The 24,853-nt window shown below is 42.2% G+C and overlaps 1 protein-coding gene across 1 annotated transcript in view; it reads left to right on the top strand.

The window, feature by feature from the left end:
- Positions 1–21,665, top strand: part of Chrna6 (cholinergic receptor nicotinic alpha 6 subunit) — a 109,256-nt gene extending 87,591 nt beyond the window's left edge. The window contains 10 exon segments of the mRNA XM_087216969.1: positions 2,501–4,845; positions 6,191–6,710; positions 14,451–14,493; positions 14,838–14,882; positions 17,017–17,126; positions 17,227–17,305; positions 17,307–17,367; positions 18,114–18,250; positions 18,252–18,965; positions 20,280–21,665. Coding sequence (XP_087073095.1) covers positions 4,767–4,845; positions 6,191–6,710; positions 14,451–14,493; positions 14,838–14,882; positions 17,017–17,126; positions 17,227–17,305; positions 17,307–17,367; positions 18,114–18,250; positions 18,252–18,965; positions 20,280–20,411 — 1,920 coding nt within the window. The 5' untranslated portion in view covers positions 2,501–4,766 and the 3' untranslated portion in view covers positions 20,412–21,665.
- The last annotated feature ends 3,188 nt before the right edge of the window (positions 21,666–24,853 follow it).

Raw genomic sequence — 24,853 nt, 5'->3', positions numbered from 1 at the left:
AAAGGGGGAAAAAAATAAGATCCAAGCTACTCATGTAATGGTATAAGATCCCAATGATGTATGTAACTGTATTTTATACCTAAAATGTACCAATAAACTTAATGGGGGGAAAAAAAGAAAGAAAAGAAAAAAAATGAAATCAGTCAGTAGCAAATCCTGGCAGGGCTGTGGGGAAAGAGGAACACTGCTCCACTGCTGGTGGGAGTGTAGACTGGTGTAACCACTGTGGAAATCAGTATGGAGATACCTCAAAGAACTAGGACTGGAAGTCCCATTTGACCCAGCTATTCCCCTGCTGAGTATCTTCCCCAAAGAAGTAAAAGAATCATACCACAGTGATATATGTGCACCCATGTTCCTAGCAGCACAATTTGTAATAGCTAAAACTTGGAAACAGCCCAAATGCCCATCAACTGGAGACTAGATAAAGAAAATGTGTTTTTTTTTAATAAAATGAAGTACTACTCAGACACCAAAAATGAGAAATTAAAGACAGTTATAGCTAAATGGATGCACATTGAGGCAATACTCTAAAGTGAAATAAATAGGACACACGTGTAAATATGGAATAGTTTCTCTAGTGTGAGAAACTGAAAGTACAAATAAAGACTAAAAGGTATAATAGATAATGTGAAATAGGACAAAAGCGGCAAAGGGGAAGGGAAAGTGGGAGGGATAGGGGAAAGGAAAGAAGGGAATGGAATTAATATGAGAAAATGAAAAAAAGGAAACAAATTCTTTGCAAATAGGGAGGGTTGGAGGGGTTGAAGGGAGGGCAGGGAAAGGGGGGTAAAAAGAAGAACCAAGAGAGATTATGTAAAGGTGCAAATTTCCAATGATGAATGTCATCATATTACACACTAAAATGTACCAATAAAAGGATATACAAAAAAAACCAACCAACAAACAAAAAAGATACGTCTTGGTGAGCCTCTTTTTTTCATCATAGGTGTTCTGTAAGCCTCACTTTCTTGTATGTTGCACTCTTCTCTCATATTTGGGGAGTTTCCTGCTATGATTTCTGTAAATACATTAATTACATCTGTGTTATCGTCTAGCTTTTCTCTAACTCCAATTTACCTCTGGTTGGTCTTCTTAGTGTTGTCTAGTAGCTGCTGGATGGTATTTTCTTGTTCTTTTTTTTTTTCATTGCTTCTTTGAATACTTCTTGAAAATTTATCATTTTGTTCTCCAATTTCAGACACTCTGTCTTCATATTGGTCATTTTTGCAATTTTTGAATTCTATACAGTTTTTAAATTTCAGGTATTTCTGCTTGACATCTTTTTTGAAGATTCTATATTCTTTTTGAATTTGTCATTCATATTTTGAATGATTTTAGTCAGGTTGTCCAATTTTTATTAATTTCCCCTTAAATCACCTGGGGCACATTGAATGATAAAGCCCTGAATTTTTTATTTATTTCCTCTTTGAGCTCATCTAGTTTCTTCATTTCTTCTACTAACTTTTTGTTGAGTTCCACTGCCTGGCATTTGCTGTCCTCTCCATTTATGCCCCCTCACTCTGTCTCAGCAGAGTTGGGAGACCTTGGGGGTCTTCTGTTGCCTTGCTTCCCCACGATCCTGTGTGTATGTGTACCCATTTTTTTATTGATTATGATTATCATTCCCTGTAATTCCAGATACTGGTGTAGAAAGAAAACCAGTTGTTATCTACTATTATGGTGCCTTGGCTATAGAAGTAAATTTAGTGGCAACAGTGGCATCACATGACAACTTGGTATTACTAAACCCTGGGAGCCACACCTGGATATACCTTCACCAGGACTAAGAAGAGTATGATTTTCATGCAGACAGACCACCTTCAGATTAGCCTAGAATATTCTGCTGAGTGTGGGCACCCATGGCAGAGGTCAAAGATACCACTAGACTACCTTTTTTTGCAGAACCACTCCTTGTGATGATTTCACCCTCCAAGCCTGGCCTCCTCAACAGAATACAGGCCCTGTGAACTTTCTGCTTTGATCCCAGGTCTCCCAAGGGATCCCAGGAGATCCCTACTTAGGTCTCCCCATTCCAACCCAAGGATTCTCTCACTGGGTCTGTGTAGAAGGTAACACCTCAGTCCTGAAGTGAAACTCCCTTCTGGGTGTTGGTCTCTTATTTAGTCAGGTAGGTGAGTTAGTTTTCACCTCTGTTGCCCTATGATGAGGAGACCCCAGGAGCAGATGGGGGTCTGCTACACCTTAGATTTTTAAGATGTATTATTTTAGAAAGGTTGATGTGCTGAGGTAGAGTGCATGCTTAGCATGTTCAGTGTGCTTGAGGTGTGGGTACATAAATTTTAAATATATATATATATATGGAATGGTATAGAATAACTGGCAACAGATATTGGGAAAGCTGGGAAACCAGGGAACAGGTGAGTTCCTGGAAATTATAGCAAAATTCTATTTGATATGGATATGTATATGGGGAAGAGAAATAGGATCCATAGTTTTCATCAGATAAAACCCATTGTTTCTTTCTGTTTTCTTTTAGAACTGGCTAAGGAGTGAAGGGAGTGAAGGAGGATGGGAGGCGAAGGAGGAAGGTGAGTAAAGAGTCCTTCTACCTTTATAGGCCTCTCCTGCCCAGGACCCCCTGCTTCTCCCCCACCTCTCATCATTCTTTTTTTCTCTGTAACCCATATACAGTGCTTGAAATTTCTGCGGATTCAACAATAAGGCAGAACAAGAGTTAACTCCTAGAATACGAATAAGAAACAGTATCCAGCAATATTAGGAAAAATATGATGTCTTCCTTTTTTGCTGGAAATGGATCCCAGGGCCTCACACATGTGAGGTGAACGCTCTATCACTGAGCTACACCTCCAGCTCTCTTGTTTCTTGAATTAACATTTTTGAAAGCATGCTTATTTTCCCCATGTATTTGTTTTTAACTTCCATCTCTAAAATTTTTTAAAAGTTTGAAGCAGAACATAAACCCATAATTCAATGACAAGTCTCAAACATTTTTCTAACAATGGGACAATTTGAATGGAGAATTACCTTCCTTACAGCATTTAAAATATAAGTATCCCTCTTAAAAGTTCCAGTCTCAAGAGCTACTTGTTTACCTATTTTTAGTGTTGGGATAGTGAGTGAAAATTACATGCAAGATTGCACAGGGAGAAATTAAATGATTAAAGTTATTTAATTAATCACATTTTTTTCTGATGAGGACAAAGCTGAAGTTCCTTGCTAGTAACTTGACCAGCATCTCTCAGGTGATTCAGGACCAGAATTCAAATCCAAGTGTGGCTGATCCCAAAGTCTTTACTCTTTCACTTGGATTTTTTGACTCTATCCAGGCTGCTTTACAATCACTACTCAAAAAGAAAAATAAAAAATACTCTGTAGGCCAGGTGCAGTGTTGCAGCACTTGCCTAGCATGTGTGAGGCCTGAGTTTCTTCTCCAGCTGTACGAACAACAACAACAAGGATCTCCATCCTCCACTCTGTGCCCTTGTGCAGAGGGACAGATTTAGCTGCTTCTGGAAGAAAGCAGGTGCTGATATGGTGCATTGCAAAGGACCCTTCCTCTCCAGCAGTTTTTAGGTTGACAGGTAATGAGCTACACAAAAGGCCTATGTGATGGGAGATGAAATAAAGCCATTTTCTTGAGACTGCCATGTGCTGTAGTAGAAAATATGGGAAAAAAATCTGCGCTTTGAAAAACAGTTTGATTTGGGGTCTGAGATATTTCAACCATCACAGAAAGTGTTATCCTGACCTTTTACCACTTTAAGTTCTCTGCAAACTTCACATGACAACTGGATGAGGACAAAAGCCCACCCAGATGCCCCAGAGAGAGTCTGAGTAAGATCTCAGATGACCATGTTGGGAGCACCCAGGCCAGGACCTAGCCTAAGTTTGATACTAAACAAATATTAGTTCTTCTTTTCTTTCCTCAAGGGAAGCAAGGCTTAGCATTTTGAAAGCTGTTGGTTTGAACTCCATGGACTTGTCAAGTGTGCTGTATGTAGGGACGCTGCAGACTATGGAAAAGAAGCCGGAGAAAAGCTCTACAACCAGCACTAGAATCTGACCTGGAAGGCTCAACTAATCAGAATTCAGTTGGCACCAAATTTATTAAGAAAAGAGGAAAATTACAAGAAACCTTGCTGATGACAAAGATGTCTAAATGCACATGAAAATGTCCAAGGAGCAGGGACAGGGAAATGATTCCCCTGGCTCTGACATCTGACCTCTGGTCCTGCCTGGTGGTCACTGTACTCAGAAGGACAAAGTTATCAAAGCTGAGGAGTCAGAAAAAAAAAAAGAATTCTATTTTTTCTAATCTGCACTTAGGAAGATAGGAGTGGGAATTCACATTGTAGAGTTTCTAATATGGTTAAGGTCTGATTACCCAGAGAATGCTGCAAAGCTACATATGCTGCTCTGCTCCGGAGCTGCAGCATTGCCGCTATCTCTGGAGATACGCAGTTACTCTTAGAGGGCAGAAGGTCTACCAAGCACCGCCACTCCCTCACTGCCTTTCCTCACCTCTCCCTCAGAAAGGGAGCTAGGGAGTCAGGAACTGTGGCAGCTCAGCCAGCACTGCATGAAGTCCTCCATGTTTGCCCTTCTTGCTGGCCTTGGTCTCTGATGCCTGGAGTGGCAAGTATGGTTTTGATTTCACAGGAGACACACGTGGATTGCAGCAGGCTTCTGATAACTTAAGGTCGGGTTGGTAGAGCTAACAGCTCTTTGTTTTCCACAATCCTTTGCCAACAAAAAAGAGCCCACATGTGTATTTTTTAACCATGCGGGCTGGCAAGGGCCAGGAGCTCCATCACCTGGGTTTGTGCCTCTGGTCCTGTGTTTTCATGCCTCTCGTTCAAGGTAGGTTTTATTTCTGCTTATCTCCCATGACATCTTTAGCCCTGTGCATTTGCTCTTTGTGTCTCACTGAGCAACCTGAGCATCCAGGTCAGTGTGTAAGAGTCTGTGTGGGAAGGGTAGCTGCCAGGCTGTTGGCGAAGCTGGGTTTCATCTGTGAGGTTTAACAAGTCAGACAAGAGTTTGGGGTCGAGGGGTGGAAAGGACCCAAAACATGCCCTAAATCATAGTATTCCACCTAAGGTTTGCAATTACAAAATCATATTACAGTGTGATTATTATGATAGCAAACGTGATGTTTTATGTTTAAATATTTTCTTTCCTGCTCCAATCTGTGTTTTACATCCATTTCTTCTCTCTGCCTCTCTCCCTCTTTCTTCCTCTCTCTTTAATACTAGGTGTCAAATCAGTGTTGTTCTAACACTGAGCTACTTTCCCAAGCCCCTTCAATTTATCTATTAATTATTATTATTATTATTATTATTTTGCAGTAGTGGGGACTGAGCCTTTGCACTGAGCTACATTCCCATTTTTATTTTAAATGTTTTCTTTTCTTTTTTTCTTTTTCTTTTGGAAGTTAGGGTTTGCTAAATTGTCCAGGCTTGGTTTGAACTTGTGGCAGCTCTTCATTTAGCAATGTAACACTTATCTTGTTCATTTTTGCCTGAGCTTTTTTTTTCCTTTCGAGGTACCAATGTGTTTGAGTAATACATGGAGTAATGTTTCAGGTGTCGGATTTGAATTCTCTAAGGGGGAATGTAGAAAATGTATTTAAGCGGGGTATTAATGAAAAGAATTATGTCAGCGAAAGCGAGTGATTTACCTTTTATGCTATTGGAAATAGACGACACGATTGTCTAGAATTTAGTGACTGAAAATATTATTTAAGAACCAATTTTGAATTATTTTTAAAAGATTTTAAAGTAGATTTTCTTTTAAAAACTTTTCAGCCTCATAAATCTTCAAAATGATTCGATTTCGAACTTCACTTTAAAAAGCAGCCTGGCTTGGCAGCCCTGACCCCATACGACCCGGGTCTCCCTGCGCGGCGGCACAGGGTGGGGGAGAGCAGGGCGCTGTCCTTCGCCCGGAGAGCCAGCGGCAGGCTCCCTGGGTCAGTTACAGGTACTTTCAGCGATAATTCCAAACCTTGGCGTGGAAAGGTTTAAAAACTTCTCTTGACATTACCCTCTTTGATTTAGCTTCAGTTCTGAGTCGCAGACAGAATTTTCTTTTTTTTCTTTCTTTTCTTTTTTTGTACCGAGCAGTGAACTCGGGACCTTGCGCTTGCGAGGCAGGCAGCGGCACCACTGAGCTAAATCCCCTGCAATTGTTTCTATCTTAATAGTAAAAGGGAAGAACCGAGAGTCAAGGAGGAGAGGGAACCAGACCTGCAGGAGAGCCGAGAGCGTGCGGGGTCGGTGTGAGGAGCCAGGTGGCAAAAGAGCGTTCGTCTGGGAGCAGGTTCGGGAGCGCGCGTCGGAGCTGGACCCTGGCCCTGCCTGCTCGCTGCGCTCACTCTCGCCCTGGCCCGCAGGCGGCGCTGGCTGCGTTTCCGAGGAGCGGCTCTTCCGCATGTTGTTTTGCCGCTACAATCGGTTCATCCGGCCCGCGAAGAACGTGTCCGACCCCGTCACCGTGCACTTCGAGCTGGCCATCACGTGGGCGCGGACCCGGAGCCGGCGCGTCTCCACGGTCCCGGCTGTCAAGCGTGTGCACATGGCGAACACGGTAACTGCACAAGCACACATGCGCACACTGCCGCCCGGCCGAGCCTCCGCGGAGTGCGTGTTGTCGTCCTGTCCTGCCAGACCGGGGGCTCTATCCAAAGGGCTGAGACCGAAGTTGAAAGCAGGCCCAGCAACTCCGTAAAAAGATAGTTCCACTAAGTCTTCTACATTATCCAAGGAGAAAATCTGCTTTCTTTCATACATGGCTTCACCCAGCTCTGAAGAAAAAAAAAAAAAAAACAGAAGCCAGAAATTTGAAGAGTGAATCTCTATACTAGGGATTGAACTCCAGGCCTTCGCACTGAGCTGCATTCCTAGCCTTTTAAATTTTGAGACAGAATCTGCAAAGTTGTTAATTTCCCCAGGTTGGGCTTGAATTTGGGATCCCCCTGTTTCGGCTTCTCAGAGTGCTGGGACTACAAGTGTGAGCCAGCATGAAGATATTTTTTTAATAGGTTACAACCATGTTCCGGGACGAGTAGGGCTGAAATATAACTCTCAACCTGTTAGATGTCAGATACGCCTAGTCTGTGTCCCCCTGAAATCGAAGAAGGAATTCTAAGGAACAGTGGAGGTTAAGAGTAGGAAAGATTTATTGAGAGATAGCTCCTGAGAGACAGGAAGGGACCCAAAAGTGTGTTGCCACCAAGGTCATTTTCTCTAAGAATGTTTTATAGAGCAAATCACGGGGTGGGCACAAAATCATGACGTAAGTACAACGTGGGTCAAACTGTGATCAACAAATAGGATTATAAGTATAGCCTAGCTAATATTGATTCAGTAGGTAAGCTGGACATGTAGCAAGGGTGCATGGAAAGAACAAAGGCATTTTTGGGAAAAGACGGGTCCTATGTTCTGGTCACCCAGCTGGGCAACTCATAACTATCTGGACTCCCTGAACCAGGTGGTACCAATTACATTATAATTCTGTTACTGTTTATGCATTAGGGAGGCATGCAGGTCTGGTTCTTGCATCTCTATTTTGAGGCCTGGTCTTCTTCAGATGGGCCTCCACCCCCGATTCTGATGTCTTTCTTTTTCTTTTTTTTTCTTTTCTTGTTTTTTTTTGGGAGGGAGTATGTAGAAAGTGGTTTTATTATAGGGATGGCAGTGTTGGCTCAGCATTGGAAGATCCACCCCCAAAAGTCATCATTTTAACAGAGGAAAGGAAAAAGCCATATGATTCTGTCACTAGTTGGAGAAAAAGTATTGGACTAAATTCTACAGCTGTTCATGGTAAAAGCTATCAGGAGGCTAGAAGTACAACAGAACCTTCTCAACAAATCAAAGACATGTACTCCATACTTCCAGGAAAAACACCTTATATGAATGAAGAAGATACAATGCTTTCTCCCTGAGGTGGGGAACAAGGGCAGATATGCCTACTCTTCGTCTGTCCATTAAACTTTGAAACCTAGGCCCAAAACAAAATAGTCTGGCAATAAAATGACACAATTAGGATAGGATTGGCAAGGTAGAAGCAAAATCTTTATATGTAGATGAAATGATCATCTACAGAGAAAATACTAAGAAGTCTCTAGGATCCCTTAGAACTTGTATTTGAATTTAGCAGGATTAGAAAACACAAGGTGTATATAAAAATTCAGGTCTGTGTATACTTGCTATAAATGAAGAAGTGGATATTGAAATTTAAAAGTTATGTAGGAGTACAAAGGACCTAGAAAAGTAAAAAGAAAAAGAAAAAAAACAGTGCTGGAAGATGTTTAGTACCTAATTTTAAGACTTCTTCTAAAGCTATAGTAATCCAGGCAGTGTTGGTGTAAGGAAAAACATATAGATCATTGGAATGAAAGAGAGAATCTAGAAACAGGACCACACATATATGGTCCACTGAGTTTTGAAAGATTATTTAACATTAGTATTTTATAGAATATAAACTCAATTCAAGAGCAAAGGAAAAGATAGTGTTTTCAGCAAATGGCACTAGAACACCTGGTATCCATATATAAAAAATTAACCTCAACCCTTTATTTCCATACATAAAAATAACTTGAAAGGATCTATGAACCTAAATATGAAAGCCTAAAAGTATAAAACTTTAAGAAGAAATTATAAGGGAAAATGTTTATGAATTTAGGGTAGGCAAGAACTTCCTAGGATACAAAAAACATGATGTATAAAAGAAAAAAATTGATAAATGAGAGTCCATCAAAATTTAGAACTTTACATGTCTGTTAGTATTTGTTTTATATAGTTGGGCACACTAGTGTTTGGGGCATAGATATTTATGATTGTCAACTCTTCCTCTTGGATTCTTCCCTTTACAAGGATGTAGTGTCCTTCTTCGTCTCTCTTAATCAGTGTTGGTTTGAAATCTACTTGATCTGCCAAGAGGATAGCTACTCCTGCTTTTTTTCGGGTTCCTGTTGCATGGAGTATTGTTTTCCACCCTTTAACTTTCAGTCTATGAGTTTCCTTTTGAATTAAATGTGTTTCTTGTATGCAGCATATTGTTGGAGTTTGCTTCTTGACCCATTCTGCCAGTCTATTTCTTTTGATTGGTGAATTGAGACCATTAACACTGATGGTTATAACTGAAAAGTTTTGACTTGTCATTGCCATGACTTTTTCTTTTTGCTGGGTTCTCCTCTACATTTAATTTCTTGTCGTGCCAGACGGGTTCATTCTGCTTTGCTTCCTGGGGTTGTGATCCTCAATGTCTGTTCCTAGGATATTGTGTAAAAATTTTTGGAGTGCTGGTTTGGTATTCACAAAGTTCCTAAGGTGCTGTTTGTCATGAAAGTATCTTATTTCTCCATCCATTTTGAAAGATAGTTTTGCAGGGTACATCAATCTGGGTTGGAGGCTGTTTTCTTTTAGGGCTTGGAATATGTCACTCCAAGCTCTTCTTGCCTTGATAGTTTGTGTTGAGAAGTCTGCTGTGATTCTGATGGGCTTTCCTTTGTATGTGATTTATTTCTTTTCTCTAACTGCTTGTAGAACTTTTTTCTTCTGTTGAGTTTCTGGAATCTTAACAATTATATGCCTATGTGTAGATTTGTTTTGATGAAGGCTATTTGGAGTCCTATATGCCTCACTTATCTGTGTGTCAAGTTCTTTTCCCCTGCTTGGGAAGTTTTCTGCCATGACTTCTGTGAAGAGTTTTTTTTATGTCATCTGTACTCTCTTCTGTTTCTTCATTGACTCCAGTCAGTCTTCCATTATTCTTCTTTGCATCATCTAGCAGCTGCTGGATTGATTTCTCATGGTCCCTTACAATTTTAAAGAAATTTTTCTTTTCCTGATCACTAATTGCAATCTTATCTTCTCTGTTTGAAATTCTGTCCTCACATTGGCTCATTCTGCTGTGTAGACTTTCAATGGAGTTTTTCATCTCCTTGAAATCTATTTGCATCTGTTTTATGGATTCCATTTGTTTCCTATGTTGGAATTCCATCATGTTCCTGAGCTCCTCTCTAGATTTATTAATCATGTCTTGCACTAGGAGCACAATTTCTCCTGTTATCTGAGAAATTATTTCTGATTTCATTTTTTCCAGATCCCGTTTTGTTGCCAGTTCAGTGGGTTCAGGTGGTTGAGTATCAGAGTGTTCCATCTCATTTCCCTTTGGGGTTGCTGTAGGTGATCTGGAAGTCTGGTTTTGAGACTTATTTACATGTTTTCTCATTTCGACTGGGGGGGTGGGGCGGGGTGCTGTTGGCACCCGCAAGGATCACCTCCTCTGAGCTGGGAGAGATGGGACAGGGGCCGGGAGCAGCGGTAGGCATAGTGGCCCAGAAGCCCCTTCCTCTGGGCTGGGAGCAGCAGGAGGGATAGTGGCAGGAAGCCCCTTCCTCTGGACCAGGAGCAGTAGGATGGCGGCTCAGATCCCCTACCTCTGGGCCGGGAGCGGTGGGACCCAGTACCATAGTCTTGTGGTCCAGTGTCCTCTGCGTCTTTGTAGTGTGGAACCAGGTGGCTGTACAGAGGTGTGGGGGAGGGGGGTCGGGCTGATTCGCCATGTTCTGTGCAACTCACGACCTCGGTAGGGTGTCTGCAGCAGAGTTAAAAGTTTTAAAAGCCTTGTCATGACTTTTTCTTTTTGTTAGATTCTCCCCTTTTGCGTTTAATTTGTCACGCCCAACGAATTCATTCTGCTGGACTTCCTGGGGTTGTGATCCTCATTGTCTTTTTCTAGGATATTGTCTAAAATTGTTTGGAGTGCTGGTTTGGTATTCATGAAATTCCTAAGGTGCTGTTTGTCGTGAAAGTATCTTATTTCTCCATCAATTTTGAAAGATCGTTTTGCAGGGTACATCAATCTGGGTTGGAGGCTGTTTTCCTTTAGGGCTTGAAATACATCACTCCAAGATCTTCTTGCCTTGAGGGTTTGCATTGAGAAGTCTGCTGTGATTCTGATGGGCTTTCCTTTGTTATTTGTTTCTTTTCTCTCACTGCTTATGGAATTTTGTTCTTCTGTTGAGTTTCTGGAATCCTAACTATTATATGCCTATGTGTAGATTTTTTTTGATCAAGGCTATTTGGAGTCCTATAAGCCTCACTTATTTGTATGTCAAGTTCTTTCCCCTGCTTGAGAAGTTTTCTGCCATGACTTCTGTGAAGAGGTTTTTTATGTCATCTGCACTCTCTCCTGTTTCTTCATTGACTCCAGTCAGTCTTCTGTTATTCTTCTTTGCATTGTCCAGCAGCTGCTGGATTGATTTCTCATGGTCCCTTACAATTTTAAAGAAATTTTTCTTTTCCTGATCACTAATTGCAATCTTATCTTCTATGTCTGAAATTCTGTCCTCACATTGGCTCATTCTGCTCTGTAGACTTTCAATGGAGTTTTTAATCTCCTGGAAATCTGTTTGTATCTGTTTTATGGATTCCATTTGTTTCCTATGTTGTGATTCCATCATGTTCCTCAGCTCCTCTGTGTTTTTTATCTGTGTCCTCTCTAGATTTTATTTATTAATTTATTTATTATTTTGTTTATTTATTTTGGTACCAGGGATTGAACTCGGGTCCTTGCGCTTGTGCAGCAGGGGGGTCTCTAGATTTATTGTGTCTTGCACTATGGGCACAATCTCTGCTGTTATCTGTGAAATTATTTCTGATTTCATTTTTTCCAGATCCTCTTTTGTTGCCAGTTCAGCAAGTCCAGGTGGTTGAATATCAGAGTGTTCCATCTCGTTTCCCTTTAGGGTTGCTGTAGGTGATCTGGAAGTCTGTTTTTGAGGCTTGTTTATGTGTCTTCTCATTTCCACAGGGGGTGGTGTGTGCTGCTGGCACCTGCATGGCTTACCTCCTGTGCCCTGGCAGCAGTGGAATGGCGGCCCAGGAGCCTCCTCCTGGGTGCTGAAATTGGCTCAGCTCCTCTTCCCTGGGAGCAGTGGAATGGCAGCCCAGGAGCCTCCTCCTGGGTACTGGGATTGGCTCACTTCCTCTGCCCTGGGAACAGTGGAATGGTGGCCAGGGAGCCTGATGTCTTTATTTTTCACTGACTTCCTTGAGAGCCCAGTCCCTCTCTGACTGTATCTTAATTTCTACCTAACTTAGCTGCCTGTAATAGGGCTAGCTTGCCCCACCCCCACCCTCTCCTTTCTCCCCTTTCCAGGTTCCCCCTCTCAGTTTTATCTTCATCCCTTATTCCCAAGAGGAGGTAGGGGGACCTGTTTCCCCTAGGCAAAGTCAAACATCCTGAGGACAGGGCCAGGCTCTGTCACCTGAGGCTGGCTTCAGAAGCAAGGGGAATCTGCAGTGTGTCTAGAGAGGGCCCTTAAAGAGCACCAGCCTGCCGGAAAGGCCAAGCTGCTTGGCCTGATTGCGGGGGGGCGGGGGGGTTGCAGGGAGGGGCAGCTGGACAGGATGCAGGAGGGACACCAAGCGATTCGTCTGAGGGTGACTTCGCCTATGCCGTACCCGGTCCTGTAGTCCTTGCTGCCCTCTGGATTTGACTGACCTGGCTTGATCACCTCTGGCCCAGACCTGACTTCTACACACTGGGAAATACTGGTTCTAAAAAGCCTGTATAGGCCCGCTCATCCCAGTAGAAACCATTTATTTAGTGTCTGTCCTAATCTCCTTCCCACACCCAAAACCTTAGTGCTGGTCACTGGCTTTGTCCTGCCTGGGTGGGAAGCCACACTTGCTATGGGTTAGGTTGTTCAGAACAGAGACCTGAACTGTGCTTCCTCTGAAGTCCACAGACCTTAGGGCTGCCTCCTTGTTTATCTTTTTGTTTGTTTTGGTTACTGGGAGTGGAACTTAGGACCTTATGCTTGACAGGCAGGTGCGGTGCCGCTGAGCTAAATCCCCAGCCCAGGGATGCCTCCTTGTGCAGTAATATTCAAATCTCTGGCTGATGTGCCTTCAAGATGTTCTGCAAATTGTGGGTAGGGTTGCTGGAGGCAGATTTTGACATTTTACATTTGACTACTAGTGTTAGAGATTTTTTAAAAGCATAGCTTAAATAAAATAAGTTTATTTCTTTCTTATGTAGCAGAAATCTAAAGGTTCATAGGCCAGGAGGTTAGCAGCAGATGGTTTCCTGGGGTCAGCAGTTGGACCACTGTTCAGTTGCCCAGGTTATACACTATACAACTTCAGGGGAAACCACCTACGTGGGCTCTGAGGCAGAAAGCATAAAGCAGACATGGCAACAGTGACCAAGGTCCCTTCTCTTTGTCTCACCATCCTGTGCATGTAATTTTGTCCTCAGTGTGGCCTCCTGGTCCAAGATAGCTGCTGTGTTTCCTCTCATCATATATTCACATTCTTGGCAAGAAGAAAAAAGGGAGAAAAGGGTGACAGGGGCACATGGCAGACACCTATGACCAGAGCCACTGCCCTGAGGCTTGCCTGACCAGAAAGCTATGTGGGCCCTTGCTGGTCCAGTGGACAAGAACAGCCCATTTCTTTGTTCTCTGGGTCCAAACGAAAGCTATGAATGTAGCTTCTTTGGCTGGCTTTTTAAACCCTGGCCACCTTGACTTAGCACCACCTCTTGAAAGGGAGGGGCTTGGTTCGGGTGTCTGTGCAGAGCTCTCTGGAAGAGGTGGCAGCAGAGGAGCAGCAGGCTGCAGAAGGCTCTGTGAGTGAGCGGCTTGAGCTGTTGGGCTTCAAGTGAGCCCCTTTACTCTGAAGCATGCCAAGGTGTCTTGAAACAGGGCTAGCTGAGCAAGTGTGGAATCCACTGCCACAGAGGTGCAACTGCAGGGCCTCCTCGCCACATTGTCAACATCAGCCTCCATGTTGGTGTGGCCAAGCTGCCTGCATGGTTCTAGGTGTACCTTCAGGGACTTTCCCACTCAGAGCTGGTAACAACAGGGGGTTCATCATCCCAGGGATATCAACCTGGAGTGCTTTTCCCCCAGACTGCTCTAATGTCTGCTTAGACATTACATCCTAAAAAAAAGGACATTACTTCCTCAGAGGAGCTGTTCCAACCTTCTTCTCTAAAATAGATGTGTGTTCATGCCTCTTTACTTTCTCTATCTTACATTACATATGTGTACATGTACATGCATGTTATTAAGTGTATGTCTCCTCCATAACAGCTAAGACACACACAAAGGCAGGCTCTTTTCACATCATGTAGTGGCTATGCGATAAATATGTGTGTCATGAATGCTGGAAGTGGTAGCTTGGGTGGGAGTGAGGATGTGTGGTGGAGGAACATCAGATTCCATCTGGCAGACAAACTGGAGTGGGGAGCAGAGGTGACAATTTCAGGTTAGCACCTGGGGTGGGTGAGCTCAGAGCCCAAGGAGTCCTGAGGCACAACTGGAGAGAGATTTTAAGGCCTGTGCAAAAACAGTGAAGTGGGATTCGAGACCTGTTACACCCACAGTACCTTCCCTCTGTCCTCTTGAAGTGCCTCTTCTCTGCCTTATTTCCTTTCATGGAGTCCAGAACCCTTGTGGGTTACTGTGATCAGAAAGGCCCCACAGGAGAGGTGAGTCGTTGAGCAGCTTTGAAAGACAGAAAGTTTTGCAGTATCAAGTCTTATTGTGGCATTTTCAAACATATATACAACATATTTTGATCATACCATCTCTCTTTACCCTCCCTTATACATGTTATCCCTTATTTCTTTTGCTTAACACATTTCCATTCAGAGTCAAGAGGGTTGGGAGCACACATGGAAATACTGCATACCTGATTGCATGACAATACTTGTTATGCCCTCAATGGCATGAGTAATGCAGAGATATCTCTTGTCTGCTGTCATTCTTGCTCTAAAACTTGCCTCTATTAGCAAGTACATTTAAGCCTAAATATATTATTTCTTTTTCCCAGGATGAAGTAAATCAGATCATGGAAACCAATTTGTTGCTACGTCATGTATGTCTCTCTCTCTTTTATGTGGATGGTCAAATATACACTAAACATTGTTGGGCAGATAGAATCCACTAGTGTTACCTCCTTCCATCTCCAACTTGTGATAGATATAAAATATTACCTACCCTTCATCTCCAAAGCCTAAGGTCCAGCACTGCTGACAGCTGGCTGGATGCGAGCTTCACAGGTGCAGGAACCTGGGGACATACAGACTCCTGTCCTTTTTGTTCACTGCTCCCAAGGCTCCTGTCTTCATCTTCAGCTTATGCTCCAGAGTCTGATGCTTGCTGATTCTGTGATCCCTGCTGGCCCAGGCTCCTAGAGATCAGTAGCTGAGCTCAAGAGCATTGATGTTAGATTCCCACCACCTGGTTTATCAGTTAAACTGTTTCCTCTCTTAGAAGACCTAAGGTTTTATACAGATTTTGTAACATTCTCATTATCAAATGCATGAACTACATTTTAAATATAAGAAGTGGGTTACTACTTCAGTGTGACTTTAGTCCACGGGACGTGAAAGTTAAGCCTATGAACTTTGGGTGGATAATAATCAATAGTTAGATACTTACCTAATTAAATATTTCACAAGTTAGCTTGATTTCAACTTTTGACAGAAACCAATGTAATCTTTGTGCTGGGTGTGTTGGCTCACACCTGCAATTCCAGAACTTAGGAGGCTGAGGCAGGAGGACCACCATGAGTTTGAGGCCAGCCTGGGCTACATAGTAAGTTAAAAACCAGCCTGAACTACATAGTGAGAGCCTGTCTCAAAAAAAAAAACAAAACAAAAACAAAAACAGAACAAAAGAAACCAAAATACTCTTCAAATAAGAATTTTTTTTGTATATCCTTTTATTGGTGCATTTTAGGTGTACCATATAATGACATTCATCATTGGAGATATGCACCTTTACATACTCCCTTCGTTCTTATTTTTTTCCCCCTTCCCCTGCCCTCCCTTCAACCTCTCCATCCCTCCCTATTTACAAAGAATTTGTTTCCATTTTTTCATTTTCTCATATTAATTCCATTCCCTTCTTTCCCTTCCCCTACCCCTCCCACTTCCCCCTCTCCTTTGCCCCTTTTCTTCCTATTTTGCATTATCTATTATACCTTTTAGTCCTTATTTACACTTTCATTTTCTCACACTAGAGAAACTATTCAGTATTTACACGTGTGTCCTGTTTATTTCACTTAAGAGTATGGCCTCAATATGCATCCATTTAGCTATAAATGTCTCTAATTTCTCATTTTTGATGGCTGAGTAGTAGTCCATTTTATTAAAAAACCACATTTTCTTGATCCAGTCTCCAGTTGATGGACATTTTGGCTGTTTCCAAGTTTTAACTATTACAAACTGTGCTGCTATGAACATGGGTGCACATATATCACTGTGGTATGATTCTTTTAATTCTTTCAGGAAGATTCTCAGCAGGGGAATAGCTGGGTCAAATGGGACTTCCAGTCCTAGTTCTTTGAGGTATCTCCATACTGATTTCCACAGTGGTTGCCCCAGTCTACACTCCCACCAGCAGTGGAAGAGATTTCCTCTTTCCCCACAGCCCTGCCAGCATTTGTTATTGGTTGATTTCATGATAGCAGCCATTCTTTCTGGAGTGAGATGTAATCTCAGTGTTGTTTTCATCTGTATCTCTCAAATGACGAGTGATGTTGAACATTTTTTCATATGTTTATTTGCTATTTCTACTTCTTTGTGTGAGAAATGTCTGTTCATTTCAGATGCCCATTTTTGGATAGGATCTTTAAATATGGGGGCTCTGATTTTTTTTTAAGTTCTTTATAGATTCTTGATAGTAGACCTTTGAGGAACAGCAGATGAAGATTTTTTCTCACATTGTGGGTTGTCTCTTCACACTGCTGGTGGTTTCTCTTGCTGTGCAGAAGCTTTTTAGTAAAAAGTAAAAATCACTTGTTGATTGTTTGTCCTAGTTCACGGGCAACTGAGGTTTTGTTCATGAAGTCTTTTCCTACCCCAATATCTTGAAGAGTTCTACCTATCCTCTGTTCCAGCCCGTTCAAATAAGAATTTTTTTTTAAAAATGTTGAACCACTTGAAGTTAATATTGGAAGGAAGTTATTAAGACATTTTTTTAAAGCAGCTTTTTATTTCTTTTAGGTCTGGAATGATTATAAATTGCACTGGGATCCAAAGGAATATGATGGCATTGAGACTCTTCACGTCCCAGCAGATAAGATTTGGAAGCCTGACATTGTTATCTATAACAAGTATGAATATCTGACAGTCAGTTTCTTTCCAGGTTGCCTGTGAGCCAGGCAGGCCCTTAGCGAAGGGTGTGCTACTAATGATGTCTCATTTCCTTTGCAGTGCTGTCGGTGACTTCCAAGTTGAAGGCAAGACAAAAGCTCTTCTTAAATATAACGGCAGCATCACCTGGACTCCCCCAAGCTATTTTTAAGAGTTCTTGTCCTATGGATATCACCTTTTTCCCTTTTGATCATTGCCAGAGTCCAGCTCCAGTGGGTTCAGGTCCTGAGAGGAGGTGTGGAGTCGGCGATGAGAGAATGAGACAGACACTGAGTGGAGGGTCGGCAGCTCAGCTTGCCTGTCAGAGTTATACCGAAATCACTTTACTTATATATGTTTTGATTACACAAGGCTTTGGTGAGCACATGGGTCCATACACAGTGTATTTTCATACAAAGTTAAAGAAAAGCTGATATCATCTAAGAAACTATTTTAGACCACCCAGTTCTAAATACTCTTCCGGGTGCTACATGAACTCTTGCTAATTTATCAGATTTGCATTTGAGGAATAGGAAACATTTTAAAAAGGTCAGGCTACTTCATTATGCCAAGTTTCATCGGATTTCATTGTTGTGTGCCCTGCGGGTGTTGGCCAAGGGTGACCGACCAGGTGCCAGACAGTGGGGCGCCTGCGTCATGAATTTGTAGATGTCCCAATCTCCCTTTGTACAGTCAGGGCATATGGGTGTCACGTCCCCACTACTCATGGAGGTATGAGTGAGGAGCTTTTCTGTAAATGGATTTACAATTTCTTCCTGTAATCCTGGCCTAATAACCATTTCTGAAGTACTGACTTTTATCCTTTCAGGGATTTCCCGGGGAGTACAGCACCGAGGTAATTACTACCACGGAAAGCGAAAGCAAAAGACGGAGTCATGGTTTCAGCCATAGTCTCGGTTTCACTGGAGCTGTGTCAAGCCCGAGATTGTGACCATGGCCTGCGCCAGATCATCAAAATTGTTTCCTGAAATTTGGTTCCTGGACATATGACAAAGCTGAAATTGACCTTCTAATCATTGGCTCTAAGGTGAATATGAATGATTTTTGGCAAAACAGTGAATGGGAAATTGTTGATGCTTCTGGCTTATAAGCATGACATCAAATATAACTGTTGTGAAGAAATATACACAGACATAACCTATTCTTTTTACATTAGGAGATTGCCCATGTTTTGCACCATTAATCTGATCATCCCCTGCCTCTTTATTTCATTTCTAAGCGTGTTGGTCTTTTACCTTCCTTCAGACTGTGGTGAAAAGGTGACACTTTGCATTTCAGTTCTACTTTCTCTTACTGTGTTTTTGCTGGTAATTACAGAAACCATCCCCTCCACATCTCTTGTAATCCCCTTGGTGGGTGAGTATCTCTTGTTCACCATGATCTTTGTCACACTGTCCATTGTGGTGACTGTGTTTGTGTTGAACATGCACTACCGCACCCTGACAACACACACCATGCCCAAGTGGGTAAAGACAATTTTCTTCCAGCTGTTCCCTCAGATCCTGATGATGAGGCAGCCTCTGGACAGGGTGAAGGAGACAGGCTCTGATAAAAACCTCAAGGGCCTTTCTAGTAGGCCTACCAAGGTCAAGTTTGTGAATCATGGAGAACCCAAACTTCTTCAGGAATGCTGTCACTGTCAGAAGTCAGGTGAATTAGAAGCCAGCAAGAGAAGATCAAGTCATCACCCTCCACAATGGGTGACCAAAAATTCAGAGCATTTTCCAGAGGTGGAAGATGTGATTGATAGCACTCAATTCGTAGCAGGAAACATGAAAAGCCACAATGAAACAAAAGAGGTAAATGCATTTCTCCTCTCACTCAGCCAGCTTGCATCCTCTACAGGTGCAGAGGAACTTTAGAGACCAGTCAGATGCTTGGAGTGAGTCTTGGAGTAAGAAGCTCAGGCTGGCTTACTAGGACCCAGCTCTGTTGCTGCAGTTACATGGACTGATCTGAGAGTTGGGGACAGTTAATCTCCATGCTCTAGATTTGGTCAAGTGAGATCTGGTTAAAATACATGTTCAGGGCAGTCTTGGTTAATGAAACCAAGATCCTTGCCCAAAAAACAGTGGCAAAGAGAAGGGTGGGAAGTGCAGAGCTGCCCCAAGGGGAGGAAGAAATGACTGTGGAGCTGCTGGCAGGCTCAGGGCAGTGGTAGAAGGTTTACACTCCTGCTGTTGGCAGCTCCAATGCCACTTATTCTACTTGGAATGGATTGAGGCACTGATTAAATGAGGCCCAGGTGCCTACTTGTCAGTAGCACACAAACGTCCCCTTCTGTGCAAAGAGAGAGCATGAGGAGGTCTTGCCAATTTTCCAAACTGTAAGGGCGACTGTCTGAGGGCATCTGAGAATTCACGCTATGTATTTGGGTTTGACATACTGTAGCTGCTGGCACTCATCTCTTAGTAAAAGTGTATTGTGAGATCTAAGCCTACCCTATAGGTATGGGGGCTAGAATCCCAGAAATTCCTGTCAGGATGCATCATGGGACAAGAAACCCAGAAAACTTCACTTCAGAGTGGCATTTTGTAAAGTCTGGGAGAGAGTTACTGTTGACTCAGTTACTGCCGTGCAGGGCTGTGAAGACAGAACCACAGAAACTTGGAGGCCAGAGACTGGAGCGATAGGGCACACACAACAGACTCTCCCACCCAGCATCACTCTGGAGTCTAGAGGGCTGCCTGTTCTGCCCAGAGGTCTTTGGTGGTGCCCTAGTTCTGCACCTCAACCCCTTGTTCTGCCTCTAATCATTCTGTAGTCTTGCTATGGGGCCTGGCTGTTCAGTGGTACAAACGGCACTAGTTGAGTGCTCTGAGCAGCTACTTCCTGGGAATGTTCCCTGCACTCAGTAAGGGTCCTCTGAATCCTAGGGAATCCTGGCTTATCCATAGCCAGTTCCATAAGGCACAAATGGAGGTGCATCCACTCCCTTCAAATGAAACTAAATTAGAGATAGTACATAGAAGACACAGGTTAATGAAAATAATACCCTTGTTCACTTCAAAAATACCAAGGAGATCTTTGAAAAGAAGCTTGTTTGTGCAATAAAGTATGTTTTCTATGGTTTTGATTTCTAAAATAGCTTTGACTTTTTGTTTGTATTTCAGGGAGAAGATGACTGGAAATATGTGGCCATGGTGGTTGATAGAATATTTCTTTGGGTATTTATAATTGTCTGTGTATTTGGAACCACAGGGCTTTTTCTACAGCCACTGCTTGGAAACACAAGAAAATCTTAATATGTTCAGAAACTTACAGACACTCTATTTGTTCTGTATTCCTTACCACAAGGAAAAGCCAAAGCCTCCATCTACTGAGCTGAAGACTAGATGGAAAAAGAGGCTTATATTGCACATTTAGGAGCCCGAGCACCTTTCTTGGAAGACCAGGAAAGGACATTAAATGTTTTGTAACACAGAAGCCCAGAGCCAGCTTCTCGTCTGTCCATATTTAGCTTCCAGGGACATGAATGGCCCATAATATGGCCAAACCATGTAGTTGACATCAACCCATAAACTGTTGAATCCCCAATTTATACTGTTGACTAGCATAACAACACATGAGACATGAGACTCTAGAACTTGGACCTTGCTGACATTTGAGCATTTGTGAACTATTGCATTTTGCTTTCTTGTGCATGTGTCTAGATGTAGCTCAAATTTGTCAGCGCTATTTGGTACATTAATTAGTTGAAAGAAGTACCAGATAATCAGAGTCTATCTAAGCATTTGTTAGCTTTCCGTTATTGTGGCAAAGTACCTAAGATAATCAACTTGAAAGGTGGAAGGGTTTACTTTGGCTCATGTTTTCAGAAGTTTCATTCCATAGTTGATTAGCCACTTTGCCTGTGGGCCTATGGTGGTACAGTACAGCATGGTGGGTGCACATGGTGGGGGAGGTCTTTTCATGGCAGCCAGGAAGAAAAAAGAGAGACAGGATGGGTGGGGTTCTCAATATCCCCTCCAAGTGCACACCCCTAATAGCCTAACTTCCTTCTATCACCCCAACTTCTTAGGGTTCTACCACCTCCCGGCAGCACTCATGCTGAGGGGCCAAGGAGTCAACACATGGGCCCCTGGGGAACATGCCAGTTGTAAACTATATAGTTCATCTGGCAGGAAACTTGGGTAGAAGCTCAGCATGGTGCTAGGCACTGCCAGGGAAATACAAATAGATTTTTTTCCCTCAAGAACTTACAGCTTTCTAGAAAAAGTCATATATTGGGGAAAAGATCTGCAGATATTGGGGAAATGTCACTAGGACAGTCAAAATAGGAGAACTTGTGTGTGGTTGGCTGGACACACCTGAAGCAACCAATGCTGTGTTTCAGTAAAAGGTGTCTTTGTTATCTTTCTCATCAATGCTTTCCATTTGTTCATTGTACTGAGACTGAAAATAAAGTTATTTCTTCTGTAAGAAATTACAATCTTGTACATTTTGGAGCAGTTCCTTTTCTGTGCGCTAGAACCTTGAGTATTCTGTTTTATTTCACTTTATTTGTTAAAAAAATATTCTTACAAGATTTTTTAAGTTGTTGTTGTTGTTGTTGTTGTTTTCCTGGTACCGGGGGCTTTGCACATGCTAGGCAAGCACTCTTCCACTGAGCTATTTCCACCCTTTCACTGAGCTACACCCCAGCCTTAAAGATGCATTTTAAATTAGAAAACAGTACATCTACTCTGACAAAAAAAATTTCATTTTTGTCTTTTCCTCTCTAGCCTTTCTCTGTATGTATATTTCTCAATAACCAGTTTCCATACTGTACTTTTACCTTTGATGCTCTTCTCTAAGATGACATCAGCAACATTGCTCCTTCTTACCCAGTCTTGAAATGTCATTGTGTTGCCACAGCATGAACTCCTTTGTATGGACACATCATACTTTTAATACCATGCTGTGATTCCTCTTTGTCTCTTCTCCATAGGAGCACAAGGCTCTCTGTGATATGCCACACAGAGGGCTGAAATTTAAATTGTTCTTTTTTGAAGTATTTTTACTGCCTCTCATATTTGTGATTATAGTACATATATTTTATTCTATTATAAAAAGATAATTACAGCAAATTCAGTTTAATAATCTTAACAGGATTTTATTTGCAATTCTAGAAATGGACAGCACCTCACTTCATAAAATACAGTGAGTGTTCTGATGAGCCAGCCATGCTGAGCAGGTTGGTTTTACAGACAGAAGAGGGCTGACAAGAGTGAAACAGGGAACGAAAAGCACTTTGGTCATTCAGAAGTTGCTTTTTGGACTGGGGATGTAGCTCAGTTGTTCTGCCGCCTGCCTCACAAGTGCAAGGTCCTGAGTTCGATCCCCAGTACTAAAAAAAAAAATTAATTAAAAAAAAATGAAGTTGCTTTTATTGGAATAGTTAAAGCAGAAGGGAATTCCTTATCATGTGGGCTAAAACTGTCCTGTTTGAGGATTTAGTTATTACCTCTTGTTTTCCTGATTTCTTAGAAGACCAGAAGAACAGTTTGGTTTCATCTGAGGAAGAGTCACTCTACTTTGCCAACAGACGTTGGGGACAACAGGAGCTCAGTCTACACCAGTGGCTTCTAATCAGTTTAATTTACCATAGGGTTGATTCTTAATACTGTTTTACTATTAAGTCAAATCAATATTTTCATTTAAAATTATTTTCATTTGGTAAAGTATAACAAAATTTACCATCTTAACCACTTTAAGTATATAGTTCAGTGGTATTAAGTATGTTCATTTTACCACCTTCCATCTCCAGAACTCTTTTTGACTTGCAAAATTGAATCTCTGCACCCATGAAACAGTAGCCCCTGACTCCCTCTTACCTCTAGTTATTAGTAATCACCATTATACTCTGTTTCTATGAATTCAGCTACTCTAGTTATATAAGTGGAATCACATGTTATCTTTTTCATGACTAGTTTATTTCACTTAACATAATGTCCTCAAGGTCCATCCATGTTCTGGTATCTGCCTGAATGTCTTTCCTCTTCAAGGCTGAATTATATGCATTACATGATAGTATTCACTATACTTTGTTCATCGTCCTCCATCAGTGGATGATTGGGCTGCCTCCACCTGTTGCTTACTCTGAATCATGCTGCCATGAACATGAGCATATAGATATCTCTTTGAGGTCCTACTTCCAGGTTTTTAGAGTATCTACCCCAAAGTGAAATTCCTGGGACACATGGTTTTCTATGTTTAATTTTTTTTGACAAACCATCTCACTCTTTTCCACAGCAACTGCACCATTTTGCATTTTACATTCCCACTAGTAGTTCAGTGCTGCAAACTTTCCACATTCTTGTCAGTACCTGTTTTTGTTGTCGTTGTTTTGTTTTGTTTTTTGGTAGCCATCCTAATGGATGTAAGGTGATATCTCGTTGTGGGTTTGATTTGCATTTTCTTAATGATCAGTGGTTCTGAGCTCCCTTTCACATGAGATCTGTGTACCTTCTTTGGAGAAGTATCTATTCACTTCCTTTGCCCATTTAAAAAACTGTTGTTTGGGAGGGAGTTGTTAAGTGACAGGAGGTCTTTAACATATTCTTTATATTAATTCTCTGTTAGATATAAATTCGAGACCTGAGAACTGCATTGTAGGAAAGTGCTGCCAGTAAGGAGCAGCAACCCCGAGCTGATTTCTTGAGTGCTCTTCAGTGTTTGAGTGTACCTCAGACATCCCGGCCCAGCCCAGGAGCTGCTCAGCAACTCTCAGAGGAGAGAGGATGCTAGCTTACAAGTAAAATAGCAACACACATTTTAAAAAAAGTGAAATACATATTTGAAAAAAGGGAATCATGGCATTTGATCAGAAGAACAAAGGAAAGTCTGGATAGAAAATTTGTAAAGGGGCATGAAGGGAGTAAAATCATTAAAGATGTCTTTAATCGATATTTTCAGCTTTTAGAATTGACATAGAATTTTCTTGATTGTGATTCTATCATCAAACTGTGTGTGTGTTCTGGAGTTTTCGGTCCATGACCTCTTCCTTGTAGGCCTCTGGTGGGAAAGAAGGGAACACATCATGGCAGTGTGCACAGAGCGAACCACTCACCCCACCACAAGGAATGACAGAGACAGTCCCTTCCAAGGGTGCAGCTTGGAAGACTGGAAGTCCTCTTGCTAGCCCTCCCTCTTAAAGGCTCCACCACCTCCCCATAGCACCAAGCTGGAAAGTAAGTCTTTGCCACATGGGCCTCTAGTGGCCCATTGTCCAAACCATATCAGTTCCTTCTATTGGACAAAGTCACAGAAGAAAGATGTCACATAAGGAAGACCAAGTTGAGATGGAGAGGAAACAAGCTGGGCAAAGCAGATAAAGGGAAGTGGGAAAGGGAAGTTAGACCGTGAGAATCATAGAGGCACCATCTGAGTGCCCGTGAGCTTCTACTTACAGTGTCCCCACCAGCCCCAACTCCCAAACCTAAATTTTCCCTTCTGTGTGTCATAAAAGAACAAGGCAATAAGAACAAGAGCACTACATCTGCTGTGTCTTGTAACTACCTTCTGGATGCTCCAACAGTGCCCAATTGCTATACATTGAAGGTTCGTGTCCTCCTTAAACTCATACATTAACACTATACCTTCCAATGTGATGGTATTAGAAGCAGGGCCTTTGGGAGGTGATTAGATCATGAGAGTGGAAACCTCAGGAAAAGAATTGGGGCCCTTCAGTATGTGAAGATTCAGG

This window comes from Heterocephalus glaber, unplaced genomic scaffold (assembly GCF_053883595.1).
Source record: "Heterocephalus glaber isolate CG9 unplaced genomic scaffold, H.glaber_assembly_v1.0 deba00001461, whole genome shotgun sequence".
NCBI classification, from domain to species: domain Eukaryota; kingdom Metazoa; phylum Chordata; class Mammalia; order Rodentia; family Bathyergidae; genus Heterocephalus; species Heterocephalus glaber.
The sequence above is the reverse complement of the archived record's forward strand: the minus strand, read 5'-3'. Positions and strand labels throughout refer to the sequence as shown.